We start from the raw sequence: 24,132 nt of genomic DNA, 5'->3' as shown, positions 1-24,132 counted from the left end.
AGCGGCGGGGCTGGCGCGGGAGGATGGCGCAGAGCCGCGCTCCCGGAGTCGGTGCGGGCGGTGTCCCCGGGGCTCCGCGCACCTGGCGGTCCCCGCGCCGCCGGGCGGGGTCTGCGGGCCTCCCGCTCCGTGGCTGCGCCGCCGCCTCCCCCGGGCCGGCGGTGCGGGGAGGGCTCAGTGCCGGGAGCTGGCATCAGCAGATGCTGTCCCCGGCTGTCCTTTGCCTTCCCGGCTGAAGCAAGGCTCTCCGGCCTCTCGTCTTCGCTGGCTGCACTGTCTATTCGCCGCTGTTTTCCCTTCTGTTCTGTAAGGACCCCGCGAGGGTTGTTTCCCCCCATCTTTATCTTGAAGGTGCCTTTTCATATGGTCACCTTGAAACCTAGATGCCTTCATGTGCCTTTCTAAGCATACTGTTACGCTCAGGTAGGTAAGTGCTGGTTTCAGTCACTGATGAGCAGATAAACCTCCCTGCAGGTAGATATATCCTACAAACTGACATCTCTATTTATGCTACTGTAATAATGGTACAGGCTATGATTAATCTGCCTTAAAAAGAAAATTCTCCAGTACTGATAGTTAAAGGGGAAATAAATCGTATTAAACCAGATTCTCAAACGAAAGACAGCTTAGGGCCTTGATGCTATGAATGCACATGCTTGTAAATCTGTCCCTATGAAGAAGTGTCACAGGACTGAGAAAAGCCATCCATACCTGTAAAATATGAAACTTTAATAAACCCAGAGAAAAGATTGTGCTGTAGTAAACTTGGTAAATTTTGTGATGCAAGCTATGTGTCTGTACTAGTTAGTTTAAAAGATAATAAATATATGAACTTGTGAGAAACAGAGTGACTGGCTTATTTGGTTATAGGCTACTACAGTTTCAACTATTGCTCTAAAAGCTCTTGTAGAATCAGTGATTTAAGGCACCTCCAAACATGCTTTTTGTTCATAATATGCACTCTAAATCTTCCAGCCACACAAAACAAAATCTTGAAAACCCTCCAATCATATTCTACTTAGGAAGTCGATCTCTCTGAACACAGGACTTTCAGCTTTTTTGAGGTGAACCAACACTGAAATTAACTTAAACCATTTATAATGCTCTAAGTAGCTTATGTCCCAGAGCTTACAGAAACAGTCTAAAAAGGCAGGTGTTGTATTGAGGCAAATGTGGTGGATGAAAATCCTTTATTGGTATCAGTCAGTTTTGTCCTCCCCAGAATAGTATTTTCAATACTTAGAGCTTGAGATTTTTAAAGGTCTTTTCCAGTTTTGAAAGACATTTGTAACTTTTTGGTTTGGTTTTTTTTTCTGGTTAAGTATGGCATGATTTAAGCTCCATTTATTTACTTGTGCCAAAGTTGGTATCTTTGGTAAAGGGTGCTGAATTTGGCTCTCCACCCTCTCCTTCAGAAGTCATCAACTGTGGATTCTTTACACAGCTTGCATGTTGGATAGTTTGCTAGATGTTCAAAGCTTCCAGCAAGAATTTCTTTATCATGAACTTGAAGAGTTGTGAAGATGGGCATTATCCCCATAGTGTATTTTTCTCTTTGCTGTAAATTCAGCAGCTTAAGAAACAGAATTGCTACCCAGACCTACCTCTCTGTGAATGCCTGGTTTCTGACAGTTTGCTGTGTTACATCCTAACATTTGCAAACTCCTATGGATAGTGTTGCGACACTTTCTGGTTTTTGGGGTATGTTTAAAACTACAGGGAGACTTCCAGTGAGCTACTTTGGTGCTTTTTATTTTGCTCCTTGTTGACATAACAGTGTTGCTGATGTGAAATGACAGCAGTCAGTGTGCATTAGGCAGCTGTGTGAGGAGCTGGACAGCCTCCCTTGTGCGAGGACCGAGGCGCAAAACGCGATTGTGCTGCATCCTCACAAACAGCAAAAACTGCAGTCAGCAACTCCTCATTGGGAACTTGGGTGTTGCACAAAGATGCTTTAGATGCCAGCAGCCCCTAACAAGGGTCTGTGCCCCTGTGACAGGAGCAAGAGAACAGGTGCTTCCCTACAAAAGGGAGAGTGTTGCAAATATGACCTTAAACTGCAGGCTGGGATAAGAGCCACAAAAGGGATGGAGTTCTGTGACTGCTTGGGGACTTAATTAAGAGCACTGACACCCACTCAGTGAAAAGTCTGTATAAATAATGAATTTTCCCTGTATGTGCAGCCTGTGATGGAAATGAGTCTGAAATGTGTTGTCTTCTGGATGACTGACCCTGATTTGTTTTTAAATAGAACTGTGTTTTCATTAACATAATTCAGATTACGTGGGGCAAAAAATAAGATCCTGTCTTATTTTGAAAGATGCCTGCTTTGAAAGCAAGGACATACTTTGGACAAGAGTGTATTACAGAATTAAAATAGAACTGGTTGGTCAAGGGATTGTAAACTTTTATAACAGCTGAAGTCTCACCATTTGTTGGGACTTAAAGTGCTGAAGAATTTTAGAATGCTCATTTGATGGCCACTGCCTGATTTTTTTTAGTCAGTCTAAAGCAATCTGACAGCTGTTGGCAGGAATTTTCAAATTTTACCACATATAGCAAGAGAAATATTTTCAATTCCTTCCAGGCCTATTATGCATTTGTTCAGTTAACTGACTGAAGGGAGCACACAGCTTAGTAGAGCTTTGAAGTGCAACTTGATTTTATGCCTGTGTAGGGATTGCTATTTCTCATAATTCAAAAATAAAAGTAAATTTACTGGAGAAAAAGGCCATCCCAAATCCCTGACTCAACATTTGACCATTTTGAGTAAATTCTTGAGAAATTTTCAGTATTTAGTTAATGTTAAAAAAAAAAAAAAGTCTTAAGCATGGCTTGTTAAATTTCAGCTGCTGATCAAACCCCTCCTGGATATCTTGTCAGGCACAGCTTGGAGGGACAGAAACAATCACAGTTGGATGTGGCACCTTCAAGCAATAAATTGGCATCATCATCCATTGTTAGTTAGAAAAGAGTCAAAGAATTTGACTTAAGTCTGATAATGAAATGTCCAGATGATAGGGACACAGGGATCTGGTATGATTTTGTGCTTTATATTCAGGAACAGTCTCTGCTTTCTAATTTCTTAATACATGCAACCTTCCTCTTGCCTGACAAGTCATGCATTAAAACTGTCCAAATTGTCAATTAAAAAAAAAAGAAAAATAACCTTTCAGTGTTTCCTTAGATGGGAACAGTATTATTATTGTGCCTTTCAGTTTGCTGTCTTTGTTCTGTGCCTGCAGCTGAATGAATTTTGCTTTTCATTTCTGTTTTTGGAAGCACTGCTTTTCTGCAGGGTGCAGAGATCACATGTCTCTATGTGCATAAGATGCTGGGCTTGATTTGTAAATGGAAATACAAGCTTGTCTCAGGCACAAGAAACATCTTAATTTAAAGTTAAAATAGAGGTTGAAAACCAACAACTAAGCCCTGAACTTAAGTTTTCACAATTGTAACAGACCTTTCTTTTGCCACCCCATTTAAAATATTGAAGAATTGAGAATAAATGATGCATGTCCCATTCCATATGTTTTTCCTTTCCTAATGAGACAGCCTTGATCCAAATCTGAGGATCCTTGCTCATATGTTGGCTCTCTGTTTTTTATTGTAAATGTTTCTTGCAGATTAGTTCACTTACTCTTTCTGGTTGCAATGAAAACAGGTTTATTGAAATCTTTAAATGTTACTGAAATAGTTCAGCAATATTAGCACAGCTGGGTTTCTGTTTTATAAAAGCATAAAATATAGCGAGGAATAGTCATCCTTTAATACACAAACACACATTATATGTCTTCTTAAAAGGTTTAATGTGCTCTCTGGACCTTAAAAGCAGCTCAAATCTCTTTTGTAAGATAAATATTAAAGGAAATGCTGTCATCACCAGAATGTAGTCCAAACTTAGCAGCAAGGAGTTTAGCAGCCTGAATTTCTGTGACCTAAAGCACCTGCTAAAGACCAGCTTTAATCTGAAGAAACCAAATAAGAGAGGGTGGAAGGATCAGGCTATATGATCAATAAAAGTGATGTTCTGACCAAACTACTGTGGAGGTCTGAGATGAAACCCTAGTGTTGACACTATCACACTTGTTTTTGTGGAGACTTGTGCTGTCTTGAAAGCATTATGTTGATTATTACCAGCATTAATAACGGTACTATTAATCTAGGACATTAATAATAGTTATATTAATCTAGGACAATCTCAAGTGTGCTTGAAACATTGGGAGTTAGGAGAGGTTTAGTCTTCACCCTGTGCAACACTTTGATCATGTCTGAGCTTCGGAGAGCTTGACAGTTATACCAACAAAGCTCTTGAAGACAAAAAGTGTTTGAAAGATGAGTCTGTGTGATGTATCTGTGGAACCTCACTGAGGTGGATGAAAGCAAGGTGTGCTGTTCCTTGCTCCATCCTTGCTTGCTAGCATGGCTGTGCTGAGTGATGAACACAGCAATTACACTCCTGGGTGAAGGTTTGGCCTGATCAAGCTGAAGGTTTGCCAGCTTCTGAGCCAAATCAATACAAGGCAAATTTTACAGCTGAATGCTACTCATCACAGCATGAGGTGAATGCTTCCCTGGTGTCAGAGGTGACTGCTTGGTCTCAGTGAAGCTTAATGTCCTTAATATCTGCTTGAATGTTGCTCCAGTGTCTTGCAAAGAGGATGTGTATTGGTGGCAGCTGACTTCTCATGTAGCACCTTTTACTTTATACATGAGAATGACTAGATTATGACATTTTTGAGCAAGAGACTGTATTGTGTAGAAAACAACTTCTGCATAGTGTAGAACTATGCGGGCAGAACTGTTTGCAGACATACATCACTTAAAATGTCTTAAATGTTGTGTTGCTGGAAAGGACTTGCTCTACACAGGAATATCTCCTTCAGATCTTTGTCATCTGATATAAATCTTAATTGAGATTAACAATAACTACTAATTAACATTTTGGAAACTTCTATTAAACCCAAAGGGTTTTTATGTGTGATGTTAGTTGCATCTCTAGCTTTCCCTGAGAAAAATTGCAGGGCATTAAGTGAGCAGCAATTAAAAGAGAAGTTTGGAAAGCAAATATTGGTTTAGTTCAATAAACATCAGTTAAATTTCAAGACAGACCCTTACTTTCACCCCCTTTTTCTCACACCAATCCTTTTTATCACCCACTGCTTCCTAGTGAGTGCTGGACTTTCATTATAAACCCATTGTTTTGTTTTTCAATTGACAGAGAAAAGAGCAAATTTAGTTGTACTTTTATAAGTTTTGGCATTACTTGAACACTAACTTGTTGTAAGTGCTTCAAGATCACGATAGTTCATTAAAAATGTTTATTTTGGTAATTTTTTTCTTAAAAAGAGCAACTGAAAGCTGTTGTTGGCGAGCCAGTTTTCACATAATTTGTAGCTTTGTAAAACTATTAATTATTTTGTGCTGAATGTCTTCAGGTTATTTTGGCAAACCAGGAAAATAAGTTGACTTTAAAAGTCAACATCTAGTTGATGTGGGATGATAAAGTTATTTTTCTGAGAAGTAATTTTATTGTAGCAGTCAGATTCTTGAGCTTTATAAAAGATTATTGCAGTACCAAATTACAGCTTTCAGAGAAATACACAGTGTTATTCTGAAAAAATAACAGAATAAAACCCCAAGGAATCTAAAATGAGTTACTATGAAAATCTTCATTTCTTTAGTTTGGACTCTGTCATGCTAAGCTGGGAGTGCTTTGTTGTGGATGCATAGCTATTTCAGGTTTCTTGGGCTGGGGGGAAGGAAGGCTCCAAAGCACGCTGAATTATTTATGCCTGTCTCTATTTTCTTAAGAGCGTGGCTTCAGCCTCTGACACTCATGTTCATGAGGTGGAGGATGGGATACTGCAATCTCTGTTCCATGTGTTAATCTCTCTTCCAGCATTATTTGTCTGTTCATTTTTTTGTAAGTGAAAAATGACCTCTAAATGAAGTTTCCATTATTCCAGATTGTCACAACCTCTACGTACAGATTTAATAGCGATTTTATTCTGTGTTGAGCACTTTAAATTTCTGATTGTGGATAGATATTTACTAGAGAATTTTTTTTTACTAGATAGAGATTTTATTTATAATAGCACAAGTTGTTCTAATTGGAATTTATGATCTTTTTAAATATGTGTCAGCATCTGTAAGATCTTCATGTAAAATGTTTCAGGTTTTGATATTTTTAACCTGAAAGTTGGTGCTTTATGTTTATCAAGATTTATGGGTTAGTTTTCTTGAGGTGATGCTAGGCAATAACATACTCTTGTTCACCCTATTTCAGGAGCATTTCTGAACATTTCAATGCTCAGACATGTTTATAAAGCCATGATAATTGTCGTACCTGTTGTTTCCCTTTGTGATATTTGGAGCCAGACACTTGTTCAGAGAACAGCAATGAAGCTGTGAAGAGTGAATCCTACAAGCAGCAGCTGAGGGAGCTGTGGGTGTTCAGCCTGGAGAAAAGGAGGCTCAGGGGAAGCTTTATGGCTCCCTACAGCTGCCTGAAATGAGGGTGTAGTTGGCTGGGGATCAGCCTGCTCTCCAGGCAGCCAGTGACAGGGGAAGAGGACGTGGTCTGCACCAGGGGAAGCTCGGGTTGGACATCAGGAGGAATTTCTTCACTGAAAGGCTTGTTAGGCATTGGAACAGGCTGCCCAGGAAGGTGATGGAGTCACCATCCCTGGGGATGTTTGAGAAACCCCTGGATGTGGCACCTAGTGCTGTGATGGTTTGCTCAGAGGTTGGACTCGATGATCGTGGAGGTATTTTCCAACTGTTTTGATTCTATGATTGTCCAATGGTTGTTACTGCTTTCCTTCTGCATTAAAATACTCAGTACTCTGTTTTACCACTGACAGCAGTGGTGATAGATTCATTCAATTAATTTGGCTTGTCAGGTGTTAAATGGGACTTACCACAATGAGAAAAGATCTTAATAAAGGAACTTGTTAAGGAAGTCTTCTTTATAGTGTCAGAACGCAGGAGACTGGAAATAAAATATGACCAGGTGGAATATCACATCCCTGCTGCAGCCTGTTTTTGTCAAATAAAAAGATAGCAAGTGGAGTGTATTAGCTTGTGGCTGCTGCTCAGAACTCTTTTTTCAACCTTTGTGCCTGCAGTGATTTGAGGTCAGCCAAGCATGGTGCCTGTTAACACCCTGCAACTGCAGCAGTTATTCCATTGTGGAACAGCATAATGTACAGCTCTATTTCCAGGCTTCCATATGCAGAGTGATGTTGGATGTAGCCTGCAATGGTCTGTACAGCCCTCATTTCTCTGAACTTGCCCATCTATGAGTGTAATGGTTTGCAATTGAGACAAATGTGTAGGTTTACCTCTGCCTACACCAGAATGTAGGTCTGAGGTATGGTCTGCTGAGAAAATCAGGCCACTGTGCTTAACATGCTCTGTGGTAAAGAACTGGGTGAATGGGCAGCAAGCTGTTCTTTGAGATCTATTTGCAGTCATTCCCTGTGTTTTCTAAGGTTTTCAGGTTTGCCTTTCACCAGAGGAGCAAACTCTCTGTGAAAAAAAGTGTAGGAATTATAACAGTAGGTGGTTTTAATAGTCAGGCTGATTTATCAGAGGTACCATGAAGGAGTGTTCTTTTCCTCCTGTAGGTGAAAGATGTTTGTCCAGTATTGTGCTGTGTAAGAGAGCAAAGAGGTGGCAAATGTATGAAAATGAGTATGAGGAAAACCTGAAGCTGAATAAAGAAAAGAATACGAAGCAGGCAAGTAGAAATGTCCTGCTTAGACAAGTGGCTGCTAACAGACTGTTTGAGCTATGTGGTGGAGGAAGATAAAGTACAGTAGAGTTCTGAACAAGTAGAGGTTGTGGGTATGTCTGAGAAATGGCCATCCTTGTCATATTCAAAATGAGCCAAAGGAGGTGCAGGGAAAAAGTGCTGCCTAGCAAACTGAGTAGATTTAAACTGCACTAGACTGCTGGATGGCTTCCTTCTCTGAAATGTAATCTGGGATACCAGTGCAAACTCCTCCACTGCCAGTCATGTTTTCAGGATTAGGTTAAAGCATTTGACATAGTGTTTGACTGTTGCATACTTGCCTGTATGAAATACACTGTGTTGAAATGACCTCTAGTTACTGGGCAGCTTGCTCATGCTTATGATATACACTGTGTGCTGAAGGGATCTCTAGTTATAGAGGAGCTTACTCATACTTTCGTGCTTAAGAAGCATTACCAAAATGGCAAGTTTGTTTTTGGTTCAGTAACTGTTGGTGTATTTAAGGAAAAAAAATCCCACACTTACTCATACTTTCATACTTATAAAGCATTCCCAAAATGGCAATTTGTTTTAGGTTCAGTAACTGTTGGTATATTTAAGGGGGGAGAAAATAAAATCTCACACATACAGTTGAGACTATTTCTTTCAGGGAGGTTTCAGAATTTTAAGGGCATTAGATACCTACAAGCTTTTAATTCTTTTCCCTATCTACTCAGACTGTAGGTATGTAAATGTATTTGTTCAGTAACAGAATGCTGAAATATTTCCCCTCTTCTTAAGCTTATCTGCCAATAGGTTTAGGTATTAATTTAATAAAAATTAGTATTGTATATAATTTTAACCTTTCTTGCTAGGCTCTTGGATGCTAAATGTTTTTCAGCTGTGTCGTGTATTTCAAATAAATCTGCTTAGTTAGTTTTTGGAGTAAAGGAAATACTTCTTTTGAATAGTGAGATCCTCACTAAATCTGCAAGTTGTTCAAGATTTTGGCTCATTTGGCAATGTATCAGAAGATAAATTTGGTCCTCTAAAAGATGAGTTACCTGAAGGCAGATGGGAACTCCTAGAGTTTTGGAAAGCAGTTTCATTGACATCACCAACACTGCAATACTCATCCTTGGAGTAATTCATAACAAAGTACTGAATGGTTTCATTAGTGCTGAAGGTTGGGCAAACACTCCACAAACACACCAGGTTCCAGTTAAACCTGGTGCTCTGAGGACTTGCAGGCAATGAATGGCAGCTGGAGTGGGGCTTTGTGTCGTGTCTGTGTGCCAGACACTCCTGTAGAGCCAGTAATGCCCCAGATTTAGAGGCACAATAGGCAGGTCTGCAGCCCAGGGTCCTCTGATAGATGTGCTTTATCAGCTGAAGTAATTCCAGCTCAAAGTAGCTTGTCCTTTCCCACTGGTCAGAACTCTGCTTATGAAAAGGGATTTGTTTGTTTCCTAATGCATTTTCAGCTCAAGTGGATGAATATAATTTTACCTAAATGGAAAGATTTTGTGAGTTCCCTGGACAATTCATTGCCTCACATTGTGTTGGTAGAGGGCACTTCTAACATGGAACTACTTGACCTTTTTTTTGCAAGGTTGAGCATCTGTGTGACCTGTTCATAGCCCACAGGCAAACAATTACCATTTTATGGATTACAGTCTTTGTAGAAAAGGAATTCTTCCTCTGTTTCATTATCTGCTGTTCTGTGAGAAGTATGTACTCAAATGGCACGGCTTAAGAAAAAAGAAAAAGCCTAATTTGAATGGTTTGAAGCATGTGCAAGCAAAAAAGCAGCTTTGCACACTACCCCATGCCCAGCATTGTCTTGCAGAGGAATGTGGGGGGAAAACTCATGTGCTGATTGTTTCTAAGGAGAGCAAATGTGTGCATGTATTTTACTTCTTCAGGATATTGTAGAAGATTAAGAGAAACATGTTTGTTTATTTGGGGGCTGAGTTTCTATTGCTGTGATAAGAATTATGAAGAAAATTTAGACATCTGTGTTAAGTGCTTTTTAAACAAGTGATAAACACCCCACATTTTTCTTTTGTAGCCATATGTACCAGAAGTTTTTCTAAATGGTGGAAAAAAATGTCAGATATGGCAATGTACACAAGACCAGATACAATAGTGTAATAGTCCTGAAACAGTTTATATTTTTTCTTAATATATTGTTATTGCAAACACTTAAAATTATCCTATAAACATGTCACATTAGCCTACATAAACAAATAAACAGCAATCAATTAACTTCAGGTAAGAGCAGCAATGCAGACAAACCACAAAGAAAATAAAGTGCAATTAGTGCTTCAGTCTCTCTCCCATCTGAGTAGATAAATTGACTGACAGTTTTTGATGTAATTGTGCTGTATCTTTGTTCTGTTTCCAGTTATACTATTGTCCTCTTTTAGGAATCCCTCAAACATGTTTTATCTTTCCTTTTAAAAAATATTAAAGTGCGTGTGAGCAGAGGGAGTAAATTATTTAAAGTTATTCTGTGTCTCTGCACTTGTCTGAGTCAGCAGAATACATCTAGGTCATATGTTCCCAAGGAGCTCCAGTGCAGAGTATCTTCTTTCAGTGGGGACAAAGCAGGCTCATCAAGGCACAGTTCTCTTGCCTTTTTTCCTATTTATGCCTGCAGAAAGCTTGGGTGAAAAATGATGCAAATTATTATATTTTTTTAATTAAATTCAGATAAGCTTCCTTTGAGCTGACCCGTTCTTCCCTTATCATTGGACAATCAACTGACAGAGGGAGTGCATTCCCTCCTAGCTACAGCTGGTACCAGTTGGCTGGATGATTCTCTAATGTATGCAGTTATGAATAAAAAAAACCCCACAAGTTTTGTTTGTTGATGCTTTCTTTCCTTCCTAGGATGGCTGCAGCTCCTCCAAGCTACTGTTTTGTAGCCTTCCCCCCCTGTTCTAAGGATGGGCTGGTGGTGTTTGGGAAGAACTCTGCACGGCCCAGGGATGAAGTACAGGAGGTGGTCTACTTTGCTGCTGCAGAGCATGAGCCAGGAAGCAAAGTGGAGGTAAGGGTGAATTGTTGCATTCAAACTGTGAGAAGTCACTGTTACTGGAAGAAATGAATACTGTCTTGTTTTCCCATCAGATTGTGGAGTCCTTGCTCACTTCACTCAAATCTCTTGAGAAGAAAAAGACAAGATTTTTTTTACAAGTCTGAAAATGAAACTCACAATGTAACTTTTTTAACTGGGGAAAAATCCATGACCTCTACTTTTTTTGGCAGACAGGCAAAACTGCTCACATCTCAGATTCCTGCACCATGTAGTCAATTGATTTACTTTTAAGGGAAAAATATCCTGGCGAACTGGAACTAGAAGCTAATTTTCAGAGTTTGTCACATGCCAAATGAATTATCCTCATTCATGGTTGTTGTTTGGCAGTAATGGGGCCTGGCTATGCTACACAGGTTGAAAAACAGGAAATATGTTTTTCAGATATTTAGCCAGAACTCTGGGACTTGAGGAACTTGTGTTGCAATAAGGGAATGTGAGAGGAGGAGAATGAGAGTGCTCAAGCTTTGTAAGCCAGCCTTAACTCTTGTACATGCCATGGACTCTGTTGGCATGTTCTGCAGCTGGGCACCTGCATCATGGTCAATTTTTAGTGCTGTGGCTTTTCTTGAATCCAGGCTGGAGTCCTGAAGCTGGACACTGATGCCATGGATGCAGGTAGAAAGGGACTCTGCTGGAGGTTGTTGTAATTGTAGTCTGTCACTGCAGCCTTGTTCTAATGACAGGAGAAATGAAAGGATAAACAGATGTGGAAGAGTGAAGCAAAGGGACAGATGAACAAGAAGACAGGAAGAGGGGAAAGTGTAAAGTGAAGGTGGAATGAAGAGACAGAGGCACCAGAAGGAAAGACAAGGATCTGTGCAGGCAGTCATTTTATCAGAGGAGACAGAGCCTGATGTGGCACTGCCAGGAGCTTTTAGAGTCCTGGGTTCTTGCTCTGTCTGGCAGCTGGGAAAGCAGAATCTGTGAGGTTCCCTGCATTCAGCTTCCTCCTGGCTCTGTGGCTCTACAGAAGGCTGAGGATAAGAGGTGTTCTGCACCAGGCTGATGTCCCTCATCCAAACACATTCTGTATGGATCTAGTTGCACTTACCCAGAAGATACCTGAAGGCCAGTGCCACTTTTAATGCTGTTTTTCAAATGGGAAGACTTCCAGATTTCACAGGGCTTGGTGCTCTTCTTTCTAATAGTTAATATTCTCTTAATTCTTTTTGCTGCCAACATCTAGTACAACTTATGCATTATTAAATGGTTTAATTTTGGATATAAATAAATCCCCTCTCCCAGGAGCACTATGCACAGTTGTGCTTGTAGACATGTGCTGGCATATGTAACACAAGTGTGACAATAAGACAAGAAGAAAGCTTCAGAGCAGTTTGTTTTAAAACATCTCTTCATAGAACAGGAAATGGGAAAAAAAAAGTTATTGGGGAAGAACAACTTTGGAAAGCTTCTCTGTTTTGTACCCTTAATGGAGAATAATTTGTAAGAACTTACTGTAAGATTTTGGTCTCTTTGCCCCATATCTTACTCTTTGATGAGATTGTCATAATTTGCTGAAGCATATAATTAAGTCATATATAATCTATTATGATTTCTCTTTCACACCATGATTAACTGGTTTAGTGCCTGTTTTTTAGAATTCAGTCATGAATTCAACTGTTTTGCCAGACCTTTTAGAAGCAGGAAGCATAATTCCTTTTCATAGCACAACACAGTTTGTAGATTTAGTCCGCCAACAAGGATCTGCAAGCATTCTCCTTAAATGCTGAATTTTTTAAAAAAATCAAGGTAAAGTTTGTTGCAGTGTGGTGAAGATGCGCTTTTAGATGACAGACTGGAGGGGAGTATTTTTTTTTTTTTCTAAAGTAGGGGCTTAAATGCTAAGTCATGGATACTTTGGCTTCTGCTGGTCTATGCTACTACATAATTCTTCCTTAGCTATCCTGAAGTTTTTCAAGTAAAGTTGTGTACAGCAACATAGAGGCTCCAGATGTATGCCAAAATTCTTCCTGTTTCCTCCTAGCACAGGATAAAAACATCATCATTTTCTCTGAGAGCAGTGCAAGTAATTGCTTATCACTGCCTCTTCATCACACTCAGCACTAAGTATTGTTCATGTGCTTTTATTTTTTTTACTCATGCATATTTCGAGTAGAGGAAGCTGGCTAAACCACAGAACTGATTTTACTTGTTTTGGTAGGTCCAAGGTAGCTGTCTGGTAGCTTTGCACAGTCGTTGTGTGTTGGTAATGAGTGGTACCTCAGAGACAAGAAAAGCTTCAAGGAAAGGCTTGGATCCAGCTGCTTCCCTTGTTAAGTACCAGGCATGCAACACCATCTACCTCTGAAGCAAACTTGTCAGAGGTAATTAACTGATGGGGGAGTGGAGAGGAGTGTCAAAGCTTCTATAGACAGCTTTGACATGCTCAGGGTTAATACTTTGTTCTTTGAAACCCGTGAAAGCTGCCAACACTTCAGTTACTCTTGGTGTAGGTTTTCTTTTTTACTACAGCTTTCCTTCCCTTGCACTTGGTAAAACTAACTAAACAGCTCTGAGAAACTAAATGTATGATATTTACAAATGGAAAAATGTGACCAATCAATTTCACACTACAGTTTTTCTAAGTCAGTAATCCTTTGTGCCTCTGACTAGATTTTTCTTTTCATCCATCCTAATGTTTTGGGTTTCTTTTTCCCAAATGAGCAGCTTTTCTCTCCATTCCATATTGTATACTTGCTTTGGTTTCCTTACCTTCAATGGACAATGATAGTGGACTTGGTTTTCATTATGTTCTATTTTTTGCACGCAATATAGTTCAGTGTGTATCAAATTGTGATTACCTGTTTGTGTCTGCCACTCATGTTCTGAATTTCTGTTAAGAGGTGGTAATAGCATGGATTGTTCTACAGAACTCTGTCAGGGAGTTTGTATCCTATTTATTTCCTATTTCTGTTCTGTGCTGCCCCTGTTTGTATCTGTGATACTGCACAGTGGAACCAAAAGTGGCTCACAGTGAGATTGCTGCCATAAAGGAATTGGGAGGGCTGTGCTGTACAGCTCCCAGTCAGTTTGTGGCAGGGTCTCAGGGGAACTCAGTGAATACTGGAAGTCATTTTCAGCCTGATCTTTGTGCCTCAATCTACCAGACAAGTAACCCTGCAGCTAGCTCATCAACATAATTCCTTCCCTCCACGTCAGCAGGTTCCCAAGACCCTGAACAATGGGGCTTTTCATTAAAGGTCCCTTTTGTGCATGTGTGTGACAACTTTCTCAAAGGTTTGTTCTTCCCTTGCATTGCAATTTTGCAGGGGCAGATGCTGATCAGCCCTCTTCCTTGTTGTAGTGCTCAGCCTACTCAATTTGTGTGAGCAGGTGAAGCATTCCTCCCCTAAGCATAAATAAGGTCCTTTTTTGAATTCCTCTACTAAAAGTATGGGGTTTTTTTCCCAGATGTGGATTTTAAGAATTTGTCATGTTAGTGACAATTAAGATGCAAGCCCCTCTGTCTTATTTTCAAGGTAGATTTTACTTACTAGATTTCTTTTATTCTCTAGTAACCTGCTGTGGTTTTCCTTGTGCTGAAGAAGTCTTGGCAAAATGACTTTTTGTGGATGAATTTCCCATGTGGATTTTTTTCCTTTTAGATCCATCTTCCTTTCCTCTAATTTGACCTTATATTCATGATTTCAAAATAGTCTTGGTTTCTTGTTTCACTATAGAGCTGTAAAAGCTCTTTCACCTTAACAGCATGCACTTCTTATAAAGGAATGGATAGGGGAAAGTAGAAAGGGTAGACTAGCAAAGAAGTCTATAAAACTGTGGAACATTCAAAGTTTTTCTACTATGTTGGTATTAAACACAGATCTGGGCTAAAAGCCAGCCCTCTGTGGGGTAGGAGGAATTTTCTTGTTCTCTAAAACATCGTGACATAGTTATGCCTTAGTTATTCTTTTGTTTTTCTCAGTTGGCTTTTTGGTTTTTTTTAATGCATATCATTCTACCTCCCCTTGCTCTGAGTTTTCAGAGGAGCAGTAAGATGTTTCTCTGTACATTGGTCTGAAGACTGCAGACATTAAAACTCACCTAAAGGGAACTGTTGGGTCCCTGCCTGGTGTCACAAGACAGTATAAAGCTTGGAAAGCAGACTTTGACTGTATTAAAGTTGGCTTTGTATCACCTGGTGATCTTAATCCTGGTGTTTGTAACATCATCACCAGGCATCACACCAGTGCTGCAGTTCAGTTCTGGGGTGCTTTGGTTCCCCTTTTTGCCAGTTATTTGGGTTTTCTGCATTGTGTCACGGGCAAGGTGTCCAGAATCTGGTAACAGAAGTCAGTCAGCAGCAGGATCTAATGAGAATTTGCTCTTTGGGAAGCCTCCAGGTGAGAGTGGCAGTGCTAATTCACATTGCTGCAGGTGTGGGTGTAAACCTGGGCACCCCCAGTGACACTTCCATGGGAAAGTGATGCCTGGCAGGAAACCTTGATGAGGCACAACAGTGTTTGTGCCTGTGATGGAGCATTTTGCTTACTCTGTGTAGACAAAATGAGGTTTTAGCCTGCAGATTTGCAGTTCAGAGGGGGTTTAGGAAGCTGCATTCCTGCCTCTTCACTGAGACATGCTGCTGGCTGGTCTGGTTGGCAGCAGAGCTCCTGCACACACGGACTGGAGGCTTTGTCCAGGCCACCCTGCTGGAGCTCACCCTGAGACTCCACACAGAGGTAAAGGAGAGGCACCATGCAGGCAGACAGCAGCCACAAAAAGAAACTGGTTGCTGCCTTCAGCTCTGTTGCTTGGCTCATGTGAGTGTTTTCTCTCTTCTGCTCCATTGCAGGCCACTGGCCTTGACACTGATGTGGCTGACTTTGCTTTGTAGCACAGGGCTCACCCCAGCAGCAGTTCAGAGGTGGAAGCCAAAATCTCTTGGATGTTTCTGCCCTCTCAAAGCCTGTTTTTACTGTGGGAGTGCTGCTTGTTTGTTCTCTTCTGCTACCAGAGCAAAACTGGTTAGCTTGAACGATTCTTTTTTGTTCTTAATAATTTTAATTCTTATTTTAATTGTTGCAGACAGGAAGAGGAGGGGAGAGTATTAGAATTGTGTGGGCCAAAAATCTGTCAACTCTTCCATCTTGACCCAAACCATTTAATTGTGTCAAAACATATGAGTGAGCAATAATTTCAGATGCCTATCCAAGAATTCCAAGGATGTCTCTGTGATGGGCTCTTTGTGGCTTCTTTCAAATCTGTTTCTCACTGTTTTAAAACATTAAATTAATAGGCTTCATCCACATTTCAGTTTTAGTTTTGCTTATCCCCTGGGAGACTGCTAAATTTGTGTCTTGAAAAACAAGAGGTGCATTCATGACTTCTAAATCTACTCTGACATATAGTGTCTTCAGAGAGTGTTCTCAGCCTTGGGTGCCTTGCTGAACTCTGTGGCGTTTGATTTGTTTAAAGATATTTGAATTTTGCTTTGTGGAGCACTTTTCCATACAGTGGCTCACGTGCCTGAGGCTCCTTGGTGGCTTGATAGAGCAGGGTAGAGTCAGTCAGAGGGTGCAGATAGTTCTGCTTTTTGTCAGGGGAGCTGTTTAGCTTTTGCTAGCTTCTGTAATTTTTTTTTCCTAGAATAAAATCTTATCATCCTTACACACTGCTAGAGATAAGATTCGAATTTTATAGATATTGGTTGCAATGAATACAAACAGCTGGGAATAATATGCTAATATGCAAACAGAAAACATATGTAAAGTGCACTAGGGTCTTCATAACAAGAGAAAAAAACTGTTCTTAATATGAAAAGACACTTTACTGTGGCAGAAAATGGCTTTTTTCTCTATTTGTATAGTTACTAAATGCTTTTATATCTGGCTACAATGTGAGGGTACAAGCAGTATCCTCAGTGTGTGTTTCTGAGAGCTGGCTAGCTGAGGATTCATCCTGCTGCTGCAGAGACTTCTGCTCTCTGTCCTGCCTTGACCATGTGAGCTCAATTGGGCTGACTACTTGAGAGGTGCCCAGGCTGGATTTACCCTGTGTTGTAGTGCGTTTTTATATTTCGTAATACTTTGAAGTAGTTTTGTTTTGTATCCCCATATTTTTCCCAAATGGTTTATCCCAGACTGTACCCCCCTCCCTTTACCTGTGTTATTCCTCTCCCGGGATGAGATCATCCCCAAACCCCCACCCTGGCTCTCTGTCAATCACTCAGCATCCCATCCCTCCATCCAGAAGTTTCGGTCCAGGTCGTCGAGTGATCAGCCAGAGGCCGGGAGTCAGCCCCCCAAGCCTTGCCCCATACACTGTCCTAAATGTCTATCCCCCAGTACCCATCCCTTAGGGTCACTTATTGGTTGGTAAAATGTTATCTACTTTTGGTTTCCACCTCCCTTTAAATGTGACCTTGGCACATCTCCCGGCTCTCGGCAGGAAGCCCCCTGAGGTGCAGGAGCTCCTTTGGGATCCTAATAAAACCTTGGATTAACCCCTGCTAAGAGTCGGCCCTTTCTCTTCTACCGATGTCTCTGCTGTCTCTTGTGCTGCAAAGGCGCCCAGCCCAGGTGCCCTCAGTACCCTCGGGGCACACACAGACAGTGTCTCCCTGCCAGCCCAGGTGCCCTCAGTACCCTCGGGGCACACACAGAGAGTGTCTCCCTGCTGTCAGCCCAGGTGCCCTCAGCACCCTCGGGGCACACACAGACAGTGTCTCCCTGCCAGCCCAGGTGCCCTCAGTACCCTCGGGGCACACACAGACAGTGTCTCCCTGCCAGCCCAGGTGCCCTCAGCACCCTCGGGGCACACACAGACAGTGTCTCCCTGCCAGCCCAGGCGCCCTCAGTACCCTCGGGGCACACACAGAGAGTGCCTCCCTGCCAGCCCAGGTGCCCTCAGCACCCTCGGGGCACACACAGAGAGTGTCTCCCTGCCAGCCCAGGTGCCCTCAGTACCCTCGGGGCACACACAGAGAGTGTCTCCCCCCAGCCCAGGTGCCCTCAGCACCCTCGGGGCACACACAGAGAGTGTCTCCCTGCCAGCCCAGGTGCCCTCAGCACCCTCGGGGCACACACAGAGAGTGCCTCCCTGCCAGCCCAGGTGCCCTCAGCACCCTCGGGGCACACACAGACAGTGTCTCCCTGCCAGCCCAGGTGCCCTCAGCACCCTCAGGGCACACACAGAGAGTGTCTCCCCCCAGCCCAGGTGCCCTCAGTACCCTCGGGGCACACACAGAGAGTGTCTCCCTGCCAGCCCAGGTGCCCTCAGCACCCTCGGGGCACACACAGACAGTGTCTGCCCGCCAGCCCAGGTGCCCTCAGTACCCTCGGGGCACACACAGAGAGTGTCTCCCTGCCAGCCCAGGTGCTCTCAGCACCCTCGGGGCACACACAGACAGTGTCTCCCTGCCAGCCCAGGTGCCCTCAGTACCCTCGGGGCACACACAGACAGTGTCTCCTGCTGTCGGCCATGTTGGGGCTGCCCTCCCCGGTGTCTGCTGACTCGGGACTGGCCCAGGGCTCCTGAGAGGCTCGCAGAGAGACAGAGACAACCCTGGTGTGTGCCTGTCCCCTTCACTGTGGCACAAGTCCTGCTGATGCAGGAGATGTCGTGGCTGTGTTTAATGGGTGTGGTAAAATCATCCAGGTGTCTTCCACTCTATACTTAGTTCTGCTTTCTGTGTAAGCAAGCAGTGGTAAAAGCATTGGCTAACCACCTTTTTTTTTGTATCATGCACTACTGCCTGCATTTTTCTCTTTCCAAGGAGAGGTTATTCCCACTTCTTTGAGCTCTACTAAACTTATTTTTGTCAATAAGCAGCAGAAGAATTCTCTGTAAAGCTCATTGCTAAGCACATCTGCAGTAGATAGTCTGAGGGGCTTCCTTGAACAACTCCATTCTAGTTTTCCAGATTTCCACTTCCCCATGAAGGGAAAGCCCAGGCAGCCCATGTCACCTGTGGGATCTCCTGTCTGTACATTTCCAACCAGGCTGTCAGTCTCAATGCCTTGATGGCCAGGGAGGCTCAGGCTGTGAGACTGCCTCAGCACGTTTTTTGGACCCCTCTTTTGGAAGGGGTTAAAGAAGCAGCCACAGTGCAACTTACTGAGTTGCTGCAATCATGCAGATATTTTGCCTTTTTTCAGATACGTGCTATGGTGTGGCAGTCTTGAAGCAGTGAAGCAAAGGGTTAATGCCAAATTCCAGCCAGAATCTGATGGCAGGGAAGGGGGTTGGCCTGGGATCTCTTTTGTATCTGGAATCTTAATGCCCCCTTTCAAAGATCATTTCTTTCTAAAGCATTCCCTGACTATTGCCTTTGTTATCCAGGGCTGAAGCCTATGTGATTTCATTGATATTTCATAATGACCTGACTGACAGTGCTAGGAATTGGGCTTCTGCAGCCTTGGTACAGTAGAAACTGCACAATAGTTTCTTTTCATTAATGAAAGAAGAAATCTCTTGTGCTTATGACTGTCCTGTCTGGTTTTGGAATATCTCCAACTTATCTGCATGCCCTAGCTAGGCTGGCAGATACATTTGTGCCTTGTGCTATTCTTAGAACTCCCTTGATAAGATTTTCTTCTTGATACTGTAAGTGAAATAAAAGAAGTATCATTAGTTCCCAGCCTGTTCAATTCTCTTTAAAGTTGTTGGCTGCATCTCTTGTGTGTGATGCCTCTCTTCTTCAGTTTTATATTTTCTAATGGGAATTTACTGTCACAGGGCAAGATGCCAGTCATGCCACATTCAGGGCTTGAATTCTAAAAAATCAATAGAGCCTGACACCACTCACTCTCAGCCTTTGCCACCAAATATTTCAGTACTCGTCTGGTTTTAGCATGCATACTCAAAGAAAAATGTTAGTCCAGCTGAGGCTGGACATTTCAGGAATTTGAAGACAGGGTTAGTGGCAAGCAGAATCACAGCAGTACCTGATGTCTGTTTTATTTGTCATTGCCCAGTTTGGCCCAGTGCTCAGTGGGACAGGCTGCTCTGCTGTTGTGCTGGAGAGATTTGCCAAGTCTCTGGGGTGCAGGAGGGGGGACAGGGATTTTGGAATTTTTGCCTGTTTTTGAAATCCTGTCATTATCTGAGTTCCTGTTTCTAGAGATCTAGTGGCCAGTGAGGGTTTTTTGGTGGATGGTGTTGTCTTTCCCCCACTATTTCCTGTTGTGCTTTAGCTGTTGGAAGGATATGCCCTGGTTCCTGTGGAACAAGAAGCAGTGGTTTGCTGTGTTGCAAATCCAGTGTCTGGCTCTAGTTGACCTACCTTTACAACTTCTGTGTCTTGGGTAAAAGTGGATAGCCCAGTTCCTCTTGTTTCTTGGGAAAGGGTTTTCTCATGTTATTTTAGGGGGGCAGGGGGTGAAGTTATGAAGCTTTATGTTTAAAATTAATAGTCTACTGTCATTTCTGGACCCTACATTTTTGAGAAGCTCATACCTATTATTTTAAATATGAACCAAGCTCCTGCCTTAATACATAAATCCCATTGAGTGCCTGCTTTTATGCTTACTGGAGTAAATAATTATAGTGGGAAGGTAAAATGTCACCAAGACTTATTCAGCAGCGTCAATAACCATGACAAATGAATAAGAATCAAGTCAATAGTAGTTTTACAAGACCTGTCAGCAACTGTCAGATTGAAATGGTTTTTCTGTTATTTAGGTCTTCTGAGACAATTTATGTAAATAAGTCAAAGCTTGAATATTGTCTGTACCTGAGTTATTGTATGGAAACTGAACATAGCATGAAAATATGCTCCACGTTCACTTCTTTTTGGGTTGGGGGACACAAAGAAGCAATATTGAAGGTGACAGCTGTATTTTGAGATGTGTAGTGTTGCCTATGGATGTTTTCTGGCCTCTGATTACATAGTTACTAAACAAACCCACATTTTTTTTTCAGAATGCTCTGGATTCCTCAAGCAGGAACAAACAATTTCCTCCTTCCCTCTTCTCAACTACTACCATTGACAATAAGATCTTTGCAATGAATAGCAGCTTTGGGAGTGCTTGCTTTTGGAATGAGACACCAAGTAATAAGTGATTGGTAGCAAGGATAGCCTTGCAAATATGTTTTGCAGAGCAAAGGCATTCAGCATTTTTTTTTTAGCTTAACTATCACTTTTCAGAGTGTTATCATTTTTCCTTCTAAAAAATCAAAGAGTCAGTGTAAGCAAGCTTGTATAATGGGGCTATTCAGCCAGAAAATGCTTTGCAAGTGTGGGTGTATGGAGTACTGGAGTCTCCTCCACACTGTATCTAGGGTTTTGCTTTCTGCTGTAGGACTGAGCAGGTTCATGGGTGGCTCTGCAGGATGGCTGCAGGCAGCTGAGCACCTGTGACATGTAGGGGGCTGAGGCTGCAGACCTGGGGCCTGATAGCTGCTCTGGTGTTGTCTTCACATGTAATCCTCCCCTGCTGCTCCACTCCCCTTTGCACATCCAGCAAATACAGTCATTCCCTGTTCACACACATGCCTCAGGTGCTTATCCAAACAGCACTGACCTGAAGCTCTGAAATGAAACTGGGCAGAATGTCAAAAATGAGATTTGTTTGCTGCCAGCTCAAAAGGAGAGGGGGGAGTTCTGATGAGAAATGTCAGTTATGGCATGGCTTGCTTACACAATGAAGCAGAGTGAACTGTATAAAGAGTTTTTATTTTACAGATCTTAGCTCCTGGCCAGTGCCAAATGTTGTTGCACCTTGATAGATGAGGAATTTGCCTCTACAAAATCACAGTGTATTACTGTCTAAGCAAATGTGGTCAAACAGCCTGTCAAATATTAGGGATGTTCTCCTACAAATACAGCAGGTATTTGTCCCTGACAGGATCTGCTTGCCTAAGCCTGTCCTTAGACTGAAAGAGTTCACTGCCCCTCTGCTTTGTGATGTTTTGTTTTTTGTTTTTGACCTGTTTGCACACATTACCTAATGGAGGTGGCAAGCTCATTTCTTGTATCCCTCTTGCATGGTCAAAGTGAAAGACTCTGAAAATCCCACTTCTGACCAAAGATAGTCTATTACACATTTTAATTGCATGCTAGAGGAACTATTACTGTAAAAATCATTGCCCAAGACTGGAGGCTGAAGATAATCATGCTGTATAATCCTTAAAGGCAGAAAGAAAGGCTAGGAAAAAAACAAAGCTTCTTAAAGCTCTGATCATTTTGGCTTTAGATTTTAATATCTGATTTCTTTGGCTTTAGATTTTATTATTGACACAGCCAGGTAAACAAGGTGAATAACTTTTAGTCCACAAGTCCATTCTGATGATCCTGTTTACTCTGATATACCTGATCAGATATTTCTCCAAAAAACTGTTGCAGATGACTTCCTGTAAGGAAGGTGTTACAATAGGAATGCTGGACCTTAAGAGATGCCTCATAAATACAGACCATTTTAGGTTTCCCAAAAGCAAATTCTGCAGAGTTTGATCTGTGAAAAACTTGATGTGAACTCAACAGTAAAATGTAAAGCCCATTTCTTTGGTTTGCACAAACCAATGATGGATTGAGCTCTCGTCCATGCTGCCTGGGAAAACAGTGCTTGTTTTGAAGGCAAGTAAATGTATTTGAAAGGCAACATAATTTCTTTCTTCCTTGCAGTTGCTACGACTTCTCTGCAGCCTTCCTTCGTATTTTAACTTGTCAGAGTACATTTGCAGACATCTAATTAAAGCAGACCATTTAAAATAGTAAAACACCAGTTTAACCAACAGCAACACCCATATTTTACTTCTGTGACTGTTTATCAAAGTGGTTTAGTATACCAAGCTTGTTTTTTTTTCCTCTTCCTACCAGTTGTCTCTGTGCTGGGGCAGCTGCAGAGGAGGCAGCAAGGGAGAGGAGGAAGCCTTCTAATGTATTTTGTCCCAGTAACCATTGTTACTCTGTATGTAATAAAGCACTGGAGATGGTGCTTAGCGTGTGGAAACCCAGGGCACCGGGAATATTTCTGTCTGCTCTGGAGTGCCCTGACCCCCAGGGGAGCACTGACTTTGACCCTCATTCATGGAGAAAGTTTCCTAGACTTCAAGATCGACTAGAATCCACAAAAGTGTGAAATAGATTATAGAGAGTAGTGTAGGTGTATCACTTGGTGAAAAATTTAGGTTTTGTGATTTTTAGTATGTTGTGGATGGAAGCAAGATGGAGGGCACAGGGTGCTGTCCTGGGTTTCTTCTTCATGCTTCTTCTTCTTCATGGGTTTGGGTGGCATTTTGTAATTGGGCAGAAAAGTCTGCTTTGCAGGCTCTGTGGGATCAGTTATTGGGTTAAAAGGGAAAATAATCTAGGTGTCAGTTCTTAATTGGATAGTTTAGTCTTAAAAGACCTTGGATCAAGAGATAGTTAGCCATTTTGTGCCTTCTAATGAAAAGCTGCTGAACTCACAGCAGTGAGACTGTTTTACTGAAAAGAAATAATAAACACTGGAGTCCAAATATGAACTACTGTCTCAAGTGCCTTCAATCCAGACCCAGAGAAACCCACAACTGGTACCCTGACATTAGGGGATGTGGTAGAATGGCTTGATTTTGTTACTGTGTACAGGTATGATTGGTGCTTTACTAATGTGACAGTACAGTCTGTCTCCTGCTGCTTTCCACTGATTCTAGCATTTGGGTCCTGCTTGTCTCTTGGAAGCTGCAAGCATCAGCACATGTATTTTCCCAGGTTTGTGCAATATAAGGATGTGAAGCTTCAAACATGACACTTAAATGTTGTTTAAACAACTTCCTTGTTCATTCACAAAGCACGGACCTTTTAAATAACATGTGTCCTTTCTGTACATCGAAGTCACGTTTTGTTTCAGTCACAGCAGTAGATGAAGCGATTGTTTAACTTTCTGTCTCCCTGCTGTCTCTGCAGTGCACGTACATTGAGATTGAGCAGGTGCCCAGGACTCACGCTGTGGTGCTGAGCAGGCCCTCCTGGCTTTGGGGAGCAGAAATGGGAGCTAATGAGCACGGAGTGTGTGTAGCTAACGAAGCTGTCGTGACCAGAGAACCAGCTTCTGAGTCTGAAGCCTTGCTTGGCATGGATCTTGTCAGGTGGGTGTCCTGCTGAGCTGTGCCCAGCCTTTCATCGTCAGCCTCAGATGATGCTGGTACCAGGTAGCAGCTTTGTGGTGTTGGCATAAGGAGATTTTAAAACAATATAAGCAGGCTAGGTAGGGCTCCAGATACAGCTGAGTGAAAACTTAAAACACTTGCAATCTGAATTTAGCTACCAAGAATGTGCCAGTCTGTTGTGGGTTCACTCAATCTACCTTGTCTACCTACCCTACAGTCCAGCAGTGGCTAGTCTGACAGGGTAAGAGATATGATTACA

At 42.1% G+C, this 24,132-nt stretch overlaps 1 protein-coding gene across 1 annotated transcript in view; it reads left to right on the top strand.

Annotated features, from left to right (window-relative positions):
• The window catches only part of SCRN1 (secernin 1), a 39,360-nt gene that overhangs the window by 461 nt on the left and 14,767 nt on the right, over positions 1-24,132 (top strand). Inside the window, exons 2-3 of the mRNA XM_071429262.1 lie at positions 10,634-10,793; positions 23,671-23,852. Of these exons, the coding sequence (XP_071285363.1) occupies positions 10,635-10,793; positions 23,671-23,852 (341 nt within the window). The 5' untranslated portion in view covers position 10,634. The remainder of the gene's footprint in view (positions 1-10,633; positions 10,794-23,670; positions 23,853-24,132) is intronic.

This window comes from Agelaius tricolor, unplaced genomic scaffold (genome assembly GCF_023055355.1).
Source record: "Agelaius tricolor isolate 1412-34295 unplaced genomic scaffold, bAgeTri1.0.p SCAF_6, whole genome shotgun sequence".
Lineage (NCBI taxonomy): Eukaryota > Metazoa > Chordata > Aves > Passeriformes > Icteridae > Agelaius > Agelaius tricolor.
This window is presented reverse-complemented; position numbering and strand designations above follow the sequence as displayed.